This window comes from Homarus americanus, unplaced genomic scaffold, assembly GCF_018991925.1.
Source record: "Homarus americanus isolate GMGI-L3 unplaced genomic scaffold, GMGI_Hamer_2.0 scaffold44383, whole genome shotgun sequence".
Taxonomy (NCBI): Eukaryota; Metazoa; Arthropoda; class Malacostraca; order Decapoda; family Nephropidae; genus Homarus; species Homarus americanus.
Window position 1 is genome coordinate 228,608 of NW_024749198.1, and position 18,896 is coordinate 247,503.

At 39.4% G+C, this 18,896-nt stretch overlaps 1 protein-coding gene across 9 annotated transcripts in view; it reads right to left on the reverse strand.

Moving 5' to 3' along the window:
• Nucleotides 1-18,896, reverse strand: part of LOC121853309 (protein EFR3 homolog cmp44E-like) — a 43,650-nt gene that overhangs the window by 7,253 nt on the left and 17,501 nt on the right. For 5 of the 9 annotated variants that reach the window (XM_042347354.1, XM_042347355.1, XM_042347357.1 and 2 more), the window contains 15 exons: nucleotides 11,276-11,763; nucleotides 8,421-8,497; nucleotides 8,200-8,326; nucleotides 6,893-7,044; nucleotides 6,648-6,800; nucleotides 6,195-6,314; nucleotides 5,932-6,077; nucleotides 5,061-5,139; nucleotides 4,401-4,536; nucleotides 3,918-4,108; nucleotides 3,132-3,224; nucleotides 2,667-2,839; nucleotides 1,811-2,042; nucleotides 1,315-1,448; nucleotides 766-894 (listed from right to left, as the gene is read on the reverse strand). In XM_042347354.1, the coding sequence (XP_042203288.1) occupies nucleotides 766-894; nucleotides 1,315-1,448; nucleotides 1,811-2,042; nucleotides 2,667-2,839; nucleotides 3,132-3,224; nucleotides 3,918-4,108; nucleotides 4,401-4,536; nucleotides 5,061-5,139; nucleotides 5,932-6,077; nucleotides 6,195-6,314; nucleotides 6,648-6,800; nucleotides 6,893-7,044; nucleotides 8,200-8,326; nucleotides 8,421-8,497; nucleotides 11,276-11,363 (2,030 nt within the window). In that variant the 5' untranslated portion in view covers nucleotides 11,364-11,763. The remainder of the gene's footprint in view (nucleotides 1-765; nucleotides 895-1,314; nucleotides 1,449-1,810; nucleotides 2,043-2,666; nucleotides 2,840-3,131; nucleotides 3,225-3,917; nucleotides 4,109-4,400; nucleotides 4,537-5,060; nucleotides 5,140-5,931; nucleotides 6,078-6,194; nucleotides 6,315-6,647; nucleotides 6,801-6,892; nucleotides 7,045-8,199; nucleotides 8,327-8,420; nucleotides 8,498-11,275; nucleotides 11,764-18,896) is intronic. The other 4 variants (XM_042347362.1, XM_042347361.1, XM_042347363.1 and 1 more) reach the window with 1 other exon arrangement.

Below are 18,896 nucleotides of genomic sequence, written 5' to 3' on the forward strand. Positions count from 1 at the left end.
GTCGGGTACCATTAACAGGTCGGGTACCATTATGTAGAGTAATGTATTGGTATTACTCCATATTAAATTGAAATAATCTCGATATCCATGCTGAAGACAATCTACAACAGCAATAGACAAGTGTAATTTGTGCCTTCAATTGTCTCTCAGTAAACTAATTATCCTACCTGGTTCTGTCAACATATCATAAAACAGTATATTTGGGGCCAAAGTAATTTTATGTCTGCAATTTACTAACCTTTGTTCTTTTTGTAACTACTGTACCGGGCTAACATTGTCAAAACTTATAATGATCGTTCGAGAATTCCCACAACTTGTACCTAACTCCCCGAAAAATGTCTAAGGGCACAGCTGCTAAATAGACTTGATACTTTTATACAAACTTATGTCAGGTACTGTACTAATGTAGGCTGAACGTTTGAAATTGATGTGAAATATCAACATATATTACAGTACAGTATTATAATCTCAAGTGTATTACAGTATTATGGTCTCAAGTGTATTACAGTATTATGGTCTCAAGTGTATTACAGTATTAAGGACTCAGTGTACAGTGTTACAGTATTATAGACACAGGTCAGAAATTTGACTTGAAGATCATCTGTTGGTTAATAGTATTTTAGACCTTGGTTGATTCTTAAGGCAGCCAATCCCCAAACTGAACAAAGACTACCCAATCTAAGACAAGTTCTGGAGACTAAAGAGTGTGTTAAAGGACACTTATGTTTACAATTAATCTGTCAAACTTCATGAACTTGAACTAACTTGGTGCCAGCGAGAAGATCCAGCACTTTAGCATTGTCAAAGAGCAGGTCCTCTGGCAGGTTGCTGTGGGGTAAGTTGGAGTCGTAGTGAGACAACAACTCTGGCAGAAGGTGTGGGGCTTTGTCAGACCTGCAAAACAAAGACTAAGTCATCAATACACCCAAGGAAATCCACAATAAAATATACCTCAGCTAATATTGTCCTGTGTCTATCTTATGTTTCAGACGATTCTCTCACTATTGAATGTTCTAACCCACTACAGTAGCCTCTAATATCCTCTCAGTCATTGCAAAATTAAGTGAGTCAAGTCTGTAACTCCTGAGGCCAAACGCAAATTACCCTGGATAAAAAGAATGACTAGTAAAATACAGTAATTTAGTTGTTAGTCACTTGTGAATGTGTTCCCTCTCTCCTGAATAAAATCATTTGGAGTTAGTCAGATAAAACATCGTAAATGGCGTCCCTGTAATGAAGGTGTCAATTTCTGTATTTGTGACGGGTAAAAAATACGTTCACAGCCACTCAACGAGATGACCTTAGTTTACCGACCTGAGTTTGATGACAGCCGACACGTGATCCTTGAGGGTAGACACTAGGTGAGAGATGACCACCATGACGGAGGCCACCAGTGTGTGCAGCTGGATCGCCGCTACAGCACTGACCGCTCCTCCCTGTCCCATACCCTGAAACAATATGGCCACCGTGATGTTTCATTATTTATCCCTACAGTGTATAATATTAGGCACTAGAAATAACCCATATCTTTCATTTTATTATACAGTGTAGCCATTTATTATGGTATTATTTCACACATGTCTGGAAATCTCAATGAGAACTAATTATACAGGAATACATTAACTTTGGCAACAAATATTTCAAACATCTCTGCTAATTAAACATTTCCAAATGAAGAATAAAATTAAATCAAAAAGACTTACAAAGGATTATAACATCAACATATTAATCACTTAAAAAGAAGCCACATCTAACCTAACCTAACCTCAGTAAACAACAGAGATATATGACCGACACAGCAACACATTACCTGCACGTGGAAGAGAACTCTGAGGATGTCAACAATAACATCGTCGCAGCGGATCTCCGTCAGCAGCAGCATGAGAGTGGCGTAGAGTGCCTCGATGTTGGCCAGAGTGTTGTTGGCAAACTCGCAATTCTCCTGGATCGACAACAGGATCTCATTGCCAGATTTCTTCCAAAAGTTCACGTCTTGGCGCACAGGTTTCCCGAGTGTGAGTCCAAGTCTTGTGATCTCCAAACTGTTACAGGTACGAGAGAAGAGGAGAACGGTGTTAATTATGTAGTGATCTCCTCCTTAATTATGTAGTGATCTCCTAAGTTGCATACAGTACTACACCTTATGATGTCATCTACCTAACCATACCATTTATTATGTATACAGATCACCTCAAGCTTAGTTTCCCTTTTAAGCTTATTTAACCTTTGGATTAATCACCCTAACACTCACCTAACTGCCCCAGGTAGAGTTAGATTATTTCCTCATCAGGTGGAATAAACTGGGAGGGAGGGGGAAGGGGGGGGGAGGGGGGTAACCTTCAGGTGATTCATGAACATTTTAGATTATGTCAAGGTTAAGTAAGGCATTGTGTTCACTATTATACTCTACTGCCACCGTTGGACATCATTGGATCTCTTGTTTAACACCTGGACCTAAAGTAGTACTGTATTGATGTTTCTGGATATCTGGGTTAAGTGATGACCTGAATTAAATGCTGTTTATCTTGCTACGTCTTCCAAGTCTTCAGACAATTCAAGATCTGACGCTCATACCTTACTCAAACTAAACATTCCTTCAACTTTTCGCTTCGATCAATTCATTTATTCTCCAACTGTCTGCTTTACAACACCTGAAGGAGACTCACGTGGGCTTGGTGAGCTTCTCGATATTCTGATGTCTGTCAATGAGTGTGTGCAAGATCTGCTGCACAGTCAGACGCACGGCTGCATCACTCGACACCGAGAGCCGCATCAGGCGCACCAAGAACGACTGGGCGAACGTTTTGGAGTACTGCTCCGTCGTGTACTTGGTACCAACCTACAAGTGGAGGGGAAATAGGAAATAAAACTGAAATTTGAATCAGCCACAATGCATAGATTTCTTTGTCCCTATACAGTGTTAGAAAAATCTTCGTTCACCTGAAATAATTAATAATATAGTTGTTCCTCGTTCTATCTACGCTGAAATAAACAGTACAGTACTCACACCAAAAGCTATATTCATAAAACATAAATATTGTACGAGTATATCAAAATAAGTAGTGAATTATGTGTGGATAGATTAAAGTACCGGGTAACTGTCCCCTGTGCTTAAAAGAGTGTCTACCAACCTTGAGTAGAGACTTGAGGAGGAGGTGCTGAAGTTTGACCTCTGCCTCGGATCTTGTTGACCCTCCATCATCCACTCTGTCACTACCAGGCACCTGAAATAACAACAAAATCTATGGAGAATCTGGTCACTTGATCATCGGGGTTTGTTGCTCCACTCACAGCTTAAAGAGAGAAAGCAGTTATGAGGTGCTTTAACCCCTACAAAAACCTAACATTAATTACGTTCATTATCAACTAAATGCCATCATCACCATCATCAACTACAGGTGAGTGACAGTGAATCAAGTCACCTTCTCTACATCAATACGTTCCTACTTAAAAAAATTTCTCAGCATTTTTTTTTCAACTCTTTTAATCCCTTTCCTTCTCTATTACATGGTGGCTGGAGTCAAGAGCACCCACCCACCCACCCACCCACTCATTCACCATCTGTTATCTTCACCTTCACACAACCCATCACCTTCATCTATCTCTCTCATGTTCACTCTTCATTATCAGTCAGGAATATAAGGCTTATACTTGCACTCATTTTCACTCTCCATGTACTGTAACCTCTCTCACTATCACCAGCTTAACTCTCACTATTATCACTTGTATTTCCTTTATTATGTATCTTTATCATGTAACTACTATATATATCATGTACCCTTCCTCACAGTCATCATCTTAACTCAAAAACGTCAAACTAACACTGACATTATCCCTCTACTGTACTTAAATCTTACCAACAAATATAACCTCTGTCTCTCAGCACCCAATAGAATGACCCCACTGACCCCACATACCTTATTGAGAATAAACACCATGGAGTCAATCTTCTGGTAGTCGGGCAGGTGGTTGGCGTACTCTCCCAGGGCGTGGATGAGGGTCTCCTGGTAGATCTTCTCGGCGGACCCCTCCTTGCCGCTCGCTCCCCCCACCACCGAGGACCGAATGTGTTCCAGCAGAGAGTTGATGATCTCGATTACAGAGGGACCTGGGAAGAAAGATATTACACTCAACATGGTGGCAGATGACAGCAGGATAATGTGAAAAATACACTGAATATGACAATAGAAGCTGGTGTTAAGATCCTATATGACAGCCATGACAGTGGGATATTGTGACAAATACTGACGGTAATTGATAAAGTTACGATCGATTATCACAAACTTTTAAGCTGACAGTGTATCAATGTACAGTATATTTCTAGATAACATTCAGAACAAAACTTTTTAAACACAGCCAGATGAAACAAAGAGAGAGAGAGAGAGTGTGTCGCCACTCACCTATACATTCTCCTGCAGCGATGGGGATGATTTTGGACAAGACGTCAGCAATGCCGGTGCGGATCTGGGCAGGCTCGGAGCTCTTCTCGTTGAGGTGTGACATGATCAACTCTATTACCGTTATGCTGTACTGCACCTGAGGGGGGGGACACAGGTAAGAATTAACATATGACTAAATAACTTGACATATTTTCTCAATTCAGAATATACCAATGCAGTCATGATGAGTATTTCAAATTATTATGCAATATAATGTAAGTCTATATAATACTTGAGATGATAAAGTCTTACCCTCTTTTATTTAAGTTGAGGGACACTAAAGGTATACATTGATAATAATACACAATCTAATCTTTTCTGTATTTCATTATTCTTAACTTACAAAATATATGAGCTTTAATACACACATTTTCTGTGAATAAATATACTGTTTCTATAACCTCAAATATGTTCCTCATTAAATATTTGCTGGTAGTTCTTTTCTCTGATCAGAATACTTGTATAAACACTCGACTGATATCATCTTCCAAGGGTACACCAAGAGTCTAACCATAACACACACCTCCCTCTCATAACACACACCTCCCACTCATAACACACACCTCCCTCTCATAACACACACCTCCCACTCAGAACACACACCTCCCTCCACCTTCTCACCTGTATGGAGAACATGAGGATCTTGAACACCTGTACGGCAAAACTGTTGTTGACCCACAGTCCCTCATGGTCCAAGTGGCTGGGTAGAGACAAACCAGACCACAGGTAAAGTAATGATCGTCTATTAACATATTACATAAAGACACTAAGGTCAAAATTTATATTGTCATCACCCAAGACTCTGAACTATGAGCTGCTAAACCTGCATTTTTTTATCAATTTTTCTTTTTTAGTTTACATCAATTGTTGTTGTGTATGATATTGGCAGCAGTTACCAGCATTTACCAGCCCTTGTCTCATAATATACAGGTACAGTATATATTTTCTGTTTTAACCCTCAAAGATTCCTCTCCCATCAATTTTGAGGGGTTTAAATTATCAATCATTCTGTAACTCCAAAGGAATTCTATATGATGGCTCAGTAGTCAATAATGTGAAACAAATTACCTTCTACTTGTGATACAGAAATATACAATTCTTTTTTCAATCATCCAAGTCTTTTTTTTTACTATGTTACAGGGTGGGTGGGCAGATGATGATGATGATGAATGTTACAGGGTGGGTGGGCAGATGATGATGATGATGATGATGATCCCAGTCTTTAGCATTGAGGAACTAATGGGTCACTTTGGCTTAACGCTAGTCCACTGAAGGATTACTGCCAACATCACCAAACATAAGTGGTATTATATTGTACTTATTCTGCCGTTTGTTGAATATAAATGAATTAAAAGTACAAGGAAGGAATCTAATCACCCATCCCAGCTTGGAACTGAACCCAGGACCTCATGCTTGAAACAATAACACTCCACCACCGAGGTATGGAGCCACTATACACCAATCAGAGGTCACTATAAAGCCGTAAACTCACATAAGGAGAGGCTTCACCACGTTGTGTATCTTGCCGTAGGTAGCACGAGAGACCAGTTCCCTGAGACACATCTCCGCCAGCACGTGAGGCTCTCTTTCTCCCTCCGTCTGGTGGTTGTCTGGGGCGTCACCCGTCTGAGTGGTGCCCTGGTGGTGTAAACAAACAAAACCATTAATTATACGTATAAGTTGTGCCCTTACCATCAACTTGTTCCATCTTATATATCTAAACACGACAGACAGACGGACAGAGTCGCCACGTACCTCAACGTAGGTCTTGTTCCCCTGCATGTTGTACAGAAGTGAGGGGACGATCTTCTCCATGTGTGTGGGTAACCAGATGTTCTCCCCCAAGTTATCCCAGTCAGTCTTACGCACGACACCCTGGAGGGAACACCACACGGCCATCACTATAACGACGGGTCATTATTTGTGTTTTCGGGAACAGTAAATGATTGTTATGAACAGTAAATGATTGTAAAGACCACTCAATGATTGTTATGTTTTAGGATGGGCAATGAACAGGAACCAAAAAATTTGTATACTAGGAATAAAGTCTGATCATAAAACTGAAACGAATGTAAATATGTGTGTGTGTGTGTGTGTTGTTGATTCAGGCCATCGTGCATTAAAATAGGATAAGACTTTAATAATAATAAAAATACTCTGCCATTTCAACACAAAAGCCAAACAGTGAGCAAAAAGCCGTGGACTGACCTGGAGACCTTTTATCCCAGCTGTCCTGAGTTGCTTTCTGATAACCTCGTTGTCTTCACTGGAGTAGCACATGGAGGAGAACTTACTGACGAGGAAATCGTATCGGCGGTGGTACGAGGGCGTGTCCTCTCGAATATTTGCAAATTTTTCAAACTGTAAAGAAAATTAAATTAAATACCGTCCATAAAAAAATGACCGATGAGCCATTTTAAGATTTTTCAGTGTATAAAACAGAGTCAACGTACAGATTGTGTTGCTCTGAGCTGCAGCGCCGGTTCGGTGGACTCGAGTAGTTTCTGAACCATCTGCAGGAAAGACTCCACAAACAGGTTGAGAGTGTTGGCGTGGCAGGATACTAACAGCTGGTCCAGAGCGTCCATAGAGATGATGACGTACCCTGAGGAGATCAACACATTGTTATCATGACATACACAACTTACACTTGGCTTAAGGCTCAAGGGATTAACAGCATCAATAAAACTACAACCAGGAAGTAATATATTAAAGAATCAATGTTAGAAATGTGTAGTGTAAATTATCAAGTTAAAATAAACTACAATATGAAAACAAATCAACATGAAATATTGTATGTAATCAAAATACCTTCTCACTCCTTTCTTATATACTATACGATACTATACTTATAAATAGAAAATAATGTATATCAGATTCTTCACAAACACCTGACTATCAATTATCCCAAGACCTTTATGTTCTGAACCAAAGCTGACATGACACTTGTTTACGGAACCAAACTATAATGTCAACAAGATAACCCATACAGTAGTGCATCTATCGACCAAAAAAATAAATATTATACCATCTATGAATCCACAAATTGACATCTAAACACATATATACAATCAAACCTCTATACAATGAAAGTCTCTCTCCATACAATCCAATAGCTGGGGGAGGGGGGGGGGTCTACATCTGACGAACCCTCGATGTACAAACTGCATTAAGTGTGTTCAGTACAAGAGGGGGAACTTCAATATACTGTACCCATGATATAACTCTTCTTTAAGGCTTGAGGAACAGTCCCCTTCATATATACAGTATAGCCATCATTAACAACACCCCTCAGTTTCCTTATATAAACATCTATAACGACTACACTCTTTAGTTCTTCTTCCTGATAAACATTTAAACAGATATATACATGTATACTGGTAAATATATATACTTTAACTAATATATATATATATATCTGGTACTTTATATCACTGTTCATATATTTATATCTTTCAGCTTATCATTATTTATAACTTTCAGCTTATCACTATTTTTAACTTTCAGCTTATCACTATAGTATCACAAGCTTACACCACACTGTACTGAACATACATTACACACCACCACTTCGTTTTTCCTTCCTTCCCATGATCACCACCTCCCCCTTCCCTCCTTTTCCATGACCACCAACCTCCTTCCCTCCCTCCCTCTCTTCCCATGACCACTCGCTTCCCCCTTCCCTTCCATCCTTTGATCACCAACCTTCCCCCATTCCCATCCCAAGACAACCAACCGCCATCCCTCCCCCCCCCCATACCTGTCTTTCTTCTGTTTATGTCCCGGTAGAGTCGGTGCGCCAGGTAGTCCCCTATACGGTCCAGCTTATCTGGGGAGTTCATCGCGTACCACATCAGCTTATCCATGTTCGGCTTGACTAGTCCATCCTGCAGTGAAGGAATGCAGTACCTTGTTAGTTTAGGAGAAGAGTTGGTTAGACATTGACCTACAGACCCACTCTAAACACAACACAGGACTCACCTCAGGTATCGCCGGGAAGATGTTATCCACCAGTCTCTTGTAGCGAGGCCTGAAGGCGGAGCAGCACCCACAACAACCTGCAACATGGGGACAATTGTAACATGGCTCTAGTGTAACCAAAGTCGTGGAACCAAGGTCGTATTAAGGTTTGGTTATACTGTACTTCATCGGTAAATAACAAAACTGTATTGTAGTCTCACCGCAACCAGAATTGTTGTCAGTGACCCAAGTCTGGCCTTCAGTCCCTTCAGTATAGTGTATATTATAACCAGTGGACAAACTAACCCTTTATGATATACCAAGCATCAAGACACAACCAAACTCAATTATTCTAGGATAAGTTTGGTCTGTAGTGTGTGATGCTCGGTAGACCATTACACATGCAAACTAGGACAACTTTTAGCTGGTGTGTGTGTGTGTGTGTGTGTGTGTGTGTGTGTGTGTGTGTGTGCGTGAAGGTCCGTTATTATGTACAAAGCTAACAACAAACTGTACCAACTTCTCTAGCAAAATAAACTGAGAGCTGAACCCACAAAGACAAACACAAGAGGCAATGGTACTGTATTGTATTATGTAAGTTATGGCCACAGTACAGATACAGTATGTGCTTATTAGTACTGTATTGTATTATGTAAGGTATGGCCACAGTACAGATACAGTATGTGCTTACGGTATTAGTACTGTATTGTATTTAAGAAACCAACACAACAGCTAATGTATATATACCTGGAAGATATCAAGGTAAATACTGTAAAAGGAATTATTGTTCGTCTTTCTACACAAAATGGAAAACAAAGAATTCTATTTTTTTTTATGAATTTGTTAGTGTGACCATAGACAACTTTCTCACAGAACCTGAGTCAAACATAATGGTCTCCCCCACACAGTTAAATGCCTTGTGGTAGTCTCTGGGGTCTTGCTTAGGATGAAAACTTAATTTACACTTTCAATCGGGAATAACTCGCAGAACTTACGGGTAAAAATGACAAGTAACGGAATTAGATCTCTGTAGAAACACAAATAAACTTTCAATTTTGGAAGCATCGCCAATAACACTTTTATTTAAGAACTGAGGCTAATAAATAAGGGTTTACATTAAATAGTTTATATTATGGAGTGACTCAGTTTGGTCAGTAAAATGTTTATTAATATCCTATTGACAGCAGAGTATCTACAACTGTCATTAATATTTGCTTAAATTAAGTTTTAATTAGTTCAAACACAATACTAATGTACAGTCACCCACAAAAGTCTGGTCACCTCTCCTTCTGAACCCTAAACCTTGAGATTCAGACTCATGAATCTGTACCATTTATGAACAGAATAATGTATCGGTGTTAACTGCTTCAGGGTCACAAGTCTGAATCTTGGGGTTCGTGGTGCAGGAGGAGAGGCAACAGGACTTTTGTGGGTGACTGTACAGGAAGCTTTATACAGGGAGATGTTCCTACAACACACAGTACAGGTATTGTATTCTCAACACTGATTGTTAAGTCAACCTTTTATCAGTAACTGTTACAGTACAAGGACATACAATACCTGCACAAGATACTGCACTCCTAAATACAATAATTACACGGATATTAAATTGTTTTTAAAATTTCCCGATGTGATGTACAGGTATTTAGTGTACATCAGTAAACTTAACTGTATGTAATTTGATTAAGACATGATTACCAGTATCACACAACTATCATCATACTTACCATTTGGCAGATCCACTGAACTTAACAATAAAAATATATTATAGCTAAATAATTGGTTATTACAATCATTCTGTAAATTTCACATAACACACTAAACTACAGAATGGTATTTTAAGATTCATACTCATAAATAAATAGTAAACATTCAGTTGTAGTTATGTAATTAACTCATGTGTTGTATATACAGTATACTCGTACTGTACTGTGTAAAACGATGATCTGTCTCTACCATGGCAAGAACAAGCCACACTGTACATGCCACTACTGCATCACCTTCATCCACACACCACTAATATGCACTACCCAGCATGACGGGCAGCGGGTAAAACGTACTGTACTGCAAAATATCTCCACACAAAATTTTCTACAGCACTACAAATGTCAAAACCATCAAAAAATTCCATATACAGTACTGTACTATACTGTACTCTAATTACTGCAAATCATTACACTGACCTACAGATTACAAAAAAAAAGTGTGATCATTACTGACTTTTCAAGAGTACAGAGGAAGAGGAAAGCTTTAACCCTGCAGTACTGTATTTACAAGGCAACACAGCATCATCACATCAGGGAACACTAGGCAACACAGCATCAGGGAACACTATGAAGAATGAATCACTTGTATCTGAAGCACTACTGTGTGTATGTCTACTGTACAGTCACTCGCAAAGTCCTGTCGCCTCTCCTGCTGCTCAACGAACCCCGAGATTCAGACCCATGAACCCGAAGCAATAGACTGTAACATTATTGTCCATAAATGCTTCGGATTCACGAGTTTGAAGCGCATAGTTCGTGGTTGAGGAGGCAAGGCAACAGGACTTTTGTGGGTAACTTTACAACTTACTGTACTTGAGAGGGAAGAAACAACCCTATATATGAAGAAGCAAGAGTGAGAAAGAGACTCATGTAGACACTATGGATACAACATACTGAAGAGACATTATCCCTACAGAGAACAGGGTTTCTAATGAAGACTATACTGTAGCTAGATGTAACTAGACACTCAATACTGTACAAACATACTAATAGAGGCGAGCCAACGAGTGAGGGTCGCTAACAGACACTATGGGGCGAGTCAGCGTTATCTAGAGGGAGGAGGAAGGGGTAGAGGGAAAGGAGGGGGGGAAATAGTGTCCAAAGACTCACATGCGGCATCTGGGCATTTGACAGCCACAGCCTCCACAACATCAGAGAGGCGCTCACGTCTAAAGCAGCACCTCAGAAAGGAAGACATCGTCGGGCCACTTGTACCTCAGCACTCCTTCCTCAGGGGCGGGTAAGAAACATCCTAGGTTGAGTGGTCAGTCTCACACACACTTTATGATAACTTGTCTCTCATGTGTGCTGTACAAACTACATTATAAACTGTACTGTAAGGTAAACCCACACTACTGTCTCTCAGCACTACCACATGGGTTCTGTATTGTATTGTCCTGTATGCTTATCAGAGCACATTACAGTACTGTACTATCTCTGTAATGAGGTTTGATATATCATCGTCAATGTTCTTGTATTATCAATGACTATCACACAACAGCTGTTCACATCTCACAGTTAATACCACTCGACGACAGCAACTTGCCAAAGCTCATGATGATGTCACTAGTTTTACCCTTCAACTCGCATCACTGTTTCTGGCCGAGGAGAGGAACACTTGTTAGCCACACATCAATCTATCTACGCTAATACCATTACTTCCAGCATCACATTCTCGAAACACCTGATACCTGGACCGTACAACGTCTATTTAACCTCCCAATTCAGGTCACGAGTTTTTATTTATGGGGGATAAAGTCTGCCTCAAAGACCTTATACAACCTCATTAAAATCTGGCGTGACAGTTTAACTCAAGTAACTGTGTTATGGCATCAGTTAACAGAGCATCCAGCTGAACTGTATATGACCCACACATGATAACTGAGCAGGGTATACAGTTCTGCCTTAGTTCCCAGTGTCTTAGAGATAATAGGAAGCAACATGTTAAATACTTCACCTTAGTTCCCGGTGATGGAGGTTACGAGGAAGCTTCCCTTAATTCCCGGTGATGGAGGTTACGAGGAAGCTTCCCTTAGTTCCCGGTGATGGAGGTTACGAGGAAGCTTCCCTTAATTCCCGGTGATGGAGGTTACGAGGAAGCTTCCCTTAGTTCCCGGTGATGGAGGTTACGAGGAAGCTTCCCTTAATTCCCAGTGATGGAGATAAAGGACTGACCTCCCATACTCCTCCAGACATGACAATTAAACTTTTATTATGGTTTAGCGAAATGATTCTACTGCTTTAAACTAGATCACGTTGCCTTGATATATATTGCATCAGCGGTAAAAAATTTATATATATATACCGTATCCATAAACAATATAAAATAAAATAAATCGGGAAAAATGTACCAGGTGTGCCGATACAGAATAGGTTTTAAAGAAGCAGTGGATATTGGGGGGTGGTGTGTGTGTGTGTGTGTGTGTGTGTGAAGTGGGTCAAAGAGTTAAGTTGTGAAAGCAGGTCACAATCTGACTGCCTCTTGACCGAAGAATCTTTAATATTTGAGATCATGAAACACATATAATACAACCCCCCCCCCCCATACTAATTTTATTTACTCTCTCTCTTTGTAAATAAAAGTATAAACAGCATTCACCAATTTAATTTTCTCTTTCTCTCTCTGTAAAAAAAAGTTACTCTACACCAATTTATTTTACTTTCTCTCCAAATAAAAGTAACTCTACTGTATACCAATTTCATATAATAGGAGAAAATCTATTACACAACACCAATTTAATTTCCCACATATACAAATGAATATCACTTGATCATGTGACTTTTTCTCCAGCAACAACGATTATTAAAAGAAGAGAAGACACAGGTAGTGATGAATAATGACTGAAGTTAATGCTGTATGTATGTATGTAGGTCACAGATGAATTAGCCAGTCTTATTTACATAGTTACATACGACTGTCTGTCCTAGTGTGTAGCTGTACCTGGACATACGACAATATACTGTATCTGTTAAACTAGGATACTCGCTTTACCATGTTATAATTACTAGTTTCTGGTTGAATAGGTAATATACAAGTGATCGCGGGCCCTTCGTGCCCGGTGAAAGTTTGAACGCTCGTGCTTGGCTAGAGCGCAACCGCCGTCCGGCTGACAGCGTACAGCGTAAATAAAATGGTTAATTAATGCCTTCCTAAAGAAACCATCGACATGGGACCAGGTTTGTTCCACTCTACGAATTTTTTGCGATTTTTCCACCAAGTTTGATGAAAAACGATTGTGCCGCATCGGCTGCCCAGAACAGACACATGGCTATTCCTATAATATATTAGTAATATATTCCTAGTGAAAGAAAACAGGAATAAAGGAAAGGAAAGAGAATAACAACAACAATCATAAAAAAAAAAAAAAAAAAAAAAAAAAAAAAAAAAAAAAAAAAAAAAAAAAAAAAAAAAAAAAAAAAAAAAATAATAATAATAATAATAATAATAATAAAGAGTTGAGGGTGGAAAGGGTATTGAGACGCTAAAAAACATGCCTTGAAGTTAAGATAGGATACAATGGATTAGGATAAGATACGTCAATTTAGGCTTAGTTGGATAAAATTCTTCCCTAGATTCACAGAAACTTACAACCTAACCTAAACAAGGAATATTGAAACCAGAAAAGTTAACTCAGACAACGCAGCAGTAACAAAACACAACAGCAATTCTGATGATGTTTTTAACGTACTGTATACAAATAGCTAAATTATCATTATTCAACTCGTGTAATTAATGCAACAATAGGTAATTACTTAGAAAAAAACCCAACAACAATAGGGTAATTAATTTGGCTTTCAAAATGTTGTATTGTATGAGATATGTGGTAGTAAACATCCATCCCAGCTGACTAGAGAAGGGGAGAAGGGGTATATCCAGGGTTTAGATTAGCATTTAAGAGATCAACAATATTTAAGTCAAGTAAGCTAAGATGGGGAGGGCTAATCTTCAGGTGGTCAGTCAGTGTGGGTATGTTGAGCGTAGGAGAGGTTACGACACGGCCAATATACATAAACGACCCAAATAGCCTCATGCGTGCAATAGATGTTTACTTTGTATATACATAATGAACATATCCTGCTTTCTACCTAATATAAACTAAAATATGTAAAATATATATAGCGCCATACCCTCATCTACACAACTGACATATCAGAGAATCATAGATATACCATAGTTAAAACCTCTTGAGTATAACGATATGACAATTTGAAGTTCTTGACACACACACACAAGCGGCCAAACATACTGTAATCTTAACGTTGGCGCCACGCTGTTAACCTGTAACTAGCTGTAATTATTCAGGGAGGGTAAGACTTTATTCAGAGCGGGTAAGACTTTGTTCACGGCGCAGGAAGACTTTATTTAAGGCGCGTTACGACTTTATTCGTGGCGCGGGGAGAGGCAAAGCCCAACTCAATTTAACTTTTGTGTAAGTGGCGGCGGGGTGATGAAAGAAGGAATTGCAACACACGAACTTGGAAGACAATTGGTGAAGTTGTATCAAAAAAGATGTAACGGAAATGATAAGAAAAATAATACAAATAAAGATGATAACTGGGAGAAATGACAATAATACAATAAAATAATAATAATAATGACAATAATAATAATACTACTAATAATAATAATAGATTACATGATAATAATAATGACACTAATAAATAAATAATCTCATATCAACATCAACAATAAGAAATAAATCAGAACACACACACACACATACACAAACACACACACACACAAACACACACACAAATGCAAACAGAACCCACAACTCCCAGAAATACAGAATCATACAATACTACAAAAAAATATACAGTACTGAGAAAGACCAAGGTGTATAATAAATCAGCCTGTATCCATACCATATTTCAATACACAATCATACAACCCCCATTAATACAACAGGTGCACTTATACAAAATACAATTAACCTAATACACATCATATAAAGCCTAGTATCATTTTTTAAACAATATACAACAGACTACAATACATACAATTACCGACATCAACAAAAAAATACAATCTTTACAATTCACAATATTGACGCTATGAAAAGGACAATAGCCGAGGTAAACAATGGAATTATAACACAGTCAGCTGATGGATGTAAACAATGACGTATGTGACAACCACCACCAATCAGCTGACGGATGTAAACAATGACGTCACACCCAGAATAAACCTACAGACATCACTACACACACACACACACATATACATACAAAGTCATCGGTACACACACATCCACACACACACACATTAACACTCAAATAAAACAAGAAAAGATAAACAAAACTCATCTGTTTATGTCAGTTTTTGTTTACATTACCTGGGAGTCTGTACAGGTGAGTGACTGACTGACTCATGGGAACTGACTAACAAAGAGTGACTGATATCCTGAGTGACTGATTGACTGTCTGATGGGAAGTAACTAACAGAGAGTGACTGATATCCTGAGTGACTGATTGACTGTCTGATGGGAAGTAACTAACAGAGAGTGACTGATATCCTGAGTGACTGATTGACTGTCTGATGGGAACTAACTAACAGAAAGTGACTGATATCCTGAGTGACTGATTGACTGTCTGATGGGAACTAACTAACAGAGAGTGACTGATATCCTGAGTGACTGATTGACTGTCTGATGGGAAGTAACTAACAGAGAGTGACTGATATCCTGAGTGACTGATTGACTGTCTGATGGGAAGTAACTAACAGAAAGTGACTGATATCCTGAGTGACTGATTGACTGTCTGAAGGGAAGTAACTAACAGAAAGTGACTGAGTTCTTGATTGACTGGGTAAACTGACTGACTGACTGACTGGGTGGGTGTATTAGTGGTTTCTGTGTACACGTTTTAACTAAATGTTCTTATGTTGGGAAGACGATAAAAGGATACACATAGAGTATTACGTACGTACACACACAAACGTAATACACCTACACAGGCTACGTACACACACACACAAACGTAATACACCTACACAGGCTACGTACACACATAAACACCATTACAACACACTTCTAACCTACATACACACACCTTATGCAATATACCTACATACATACATACATACGCAAACACACACACACGCACACAAAGACTCACATGTAAGTCTTCCGCCTACAGACAAAACTCGCATGTGTGTGTGTGTGTGTGTGTGTGCGTGTGTGTGTGTTCGTCAAGCCCCATTTTTAATAGGTTCTACCCATCCCTGACCAACAGCCGTAAGAAACCCCCATTTTTAAATAGGCTCGACCAATTTCTATGAATCTCCAAGGTTAGGTTAAGTTAGGTTACGCTGGGGCCTATTTGGTATGGGGTCTGTTAGCACTGGGGTCTATTTAACCTGCAATCATTTAATTAACAGATCACAATCACACACGAACAATGAGGCACCTAACCTAACCTAACCCCTCTCCAGGTAGCCTTAGGGTGTTTAATCTCCAGGTGTAATAAGCTGGGGATGTCTTAATCAAATGTATAATCAGCTGGGGAGTATCTTAGCCAGGTGTAAAATAAGCTGGGGAAAATCTTAACCAGGTAAAACAATAAATTAAAAAAGCTTACCAAAAAAAAACAAAAAAAAAAACACCAAAGGTTAAAATCACATCTATTTTACGCTAGTTTCATCCCGTTTTTTTTCCCCAGGATGCACAAGACGTTCATCCTATCCGGCCAGTGACGAGAGGTGACACAATGGGTTACTCAATCATCCTAGAGAAAAAAATGATCCCTCGGTCTGTGTTTGCGGATAGACGGATAGATGGAAGAATGGGATGGTTGACGGGGAGACAGAGGAACGGACGGATAGGGAATGGGAGGGATAGGAAGAGGAGAGGTAAGCAAGTGGTGTAATAACAGAATTAACCGAAGCTAAGATGAAGGCTTATTGAGAGAGAGAGAGAGAGAGAGAGAGAGAGTGTATGTTTTGTTCCTGAATGTATAAGTATCCACACACAAGACATATTCTCACTCTATGAACGTATCTGTGTGTGTGCGTATGTGTCAGCATGTAAACAAGCACACACATATACAGCCACACACACACACACACAACCTCAGATACTTCCGCCCAACACCACAATAATTCCCCCTTCCCTCACACCCACCCACCCACCCTCACACCCACTACCTCATACCCACCCACCCACCCACACAGTCTTCCTTCTACATCCACACACTCCCCCTACTACACCCCCCTGACACACACACACTACACTGGGATACACTGTGTCTTGGTCGCCAGGGATACAGAGTTATGTGCTGGTGGTAACAACTTGTAGCTCTCCCGACACTGCTGTAACTAGATCACTACTTCCTGTAATGTGTTGCTGTATCCAGAGTGTTCTTGGTGTAATAATAATAATGAAAATAAAATAATAACAATAACAACAATAACAAAACTAATAATAATAACATCAATAATAACAATAATAATAATAATAATAATAATAATAATAATAATAATAAAAATAATAATACTAACAAATAATAATAATAACAAAACTAATAAAACTACTACTACTAATAATAAAATAACAAAAATAATAACAATAACAATGGAAAACGAATAACCAAAAAAAAATCGATTCCTAGGAAGCCCTGTGAATCTTCCTCACTGAAGGGCATCGAACCCACACACCGAGACGAGTGTTGTGACCACCTGCACCACAACAGCCACTAAAACACACACACACCACTAACACCAAGTGACACCGTGAACCAATGGTCTATAATGGCATCAGAGTCTGTGGGTTCAAACCTTAGTAAAAAACCTTTGAGGACGATGGTTTAACCCTTTGAGGACGATGGTTTAACCCTTTGAGGATGGTTTAACCCTTTGATGACGATGGTTTAACCCTTTGAGGATGGTTTAATCCTTTGAGGATGATGGTTTAACCCTTTGATGACGATGGTTTAACCCTTTGAGGATGATGGTTTAACCCTTTGGGGACGATGGTTTTAGCCGCCCCGAGGACGATGGTTTAACCGCTTACGGCGACGATGATTTAACCCTTTGACGACGATGACAACCCTCCAAGAGGACTCGAAGGTTAATCTATAAAAAGTCAATACAATCCCCTTTACCATAACAGCATTCAGTTAACTTCAGCACAAACTAAAAAGACCAAAGACAGACCTTCTCTCGCGGTAGTCAAGCGCACCAAGTTTAATGCAAATCCACTAACCCATTCTCCGAGTTATTTAGCAGAGGGAGAGACAGAAGACAGAGACAGACAGACAGACAGCAAGACAGATAGACAGATAGTGGTGAGATATATTCTATTCCCCGAAAGTTGAGGTGCAGGTCAGCGGTATAGTGTAAAAATGTTTTATTTTTTTTGTGTTGAGGAGAAGTAGAGAGTGGAGGAGATGGGATGGTTACAAACAGGAGGAGGGAGGAAAGAGGGAGGAGATGGGACGAGAAGAGGGAAGGGAGGGGCCTGAAGTGATGAGAGAGAGAGAGGAAGGGGAGTTAAACTTCAGGAAGCAGGAGGTGTGCACTGCAGCTGACAGTGCTTTCAACATGTATCAGTGGCTGGTGTCCGTCCGTCAAAACCACCACACACACACACACACATCTTTTACACACACACACACAACTCACTAATATTACTGAGGTTACAAGTACTGTCTATCATCACTTTTTTTTTTACGGGTATTGAATCCACCCAGAGAGGCAAAAATGTAATAATAATAATAATAATAATAATAATAA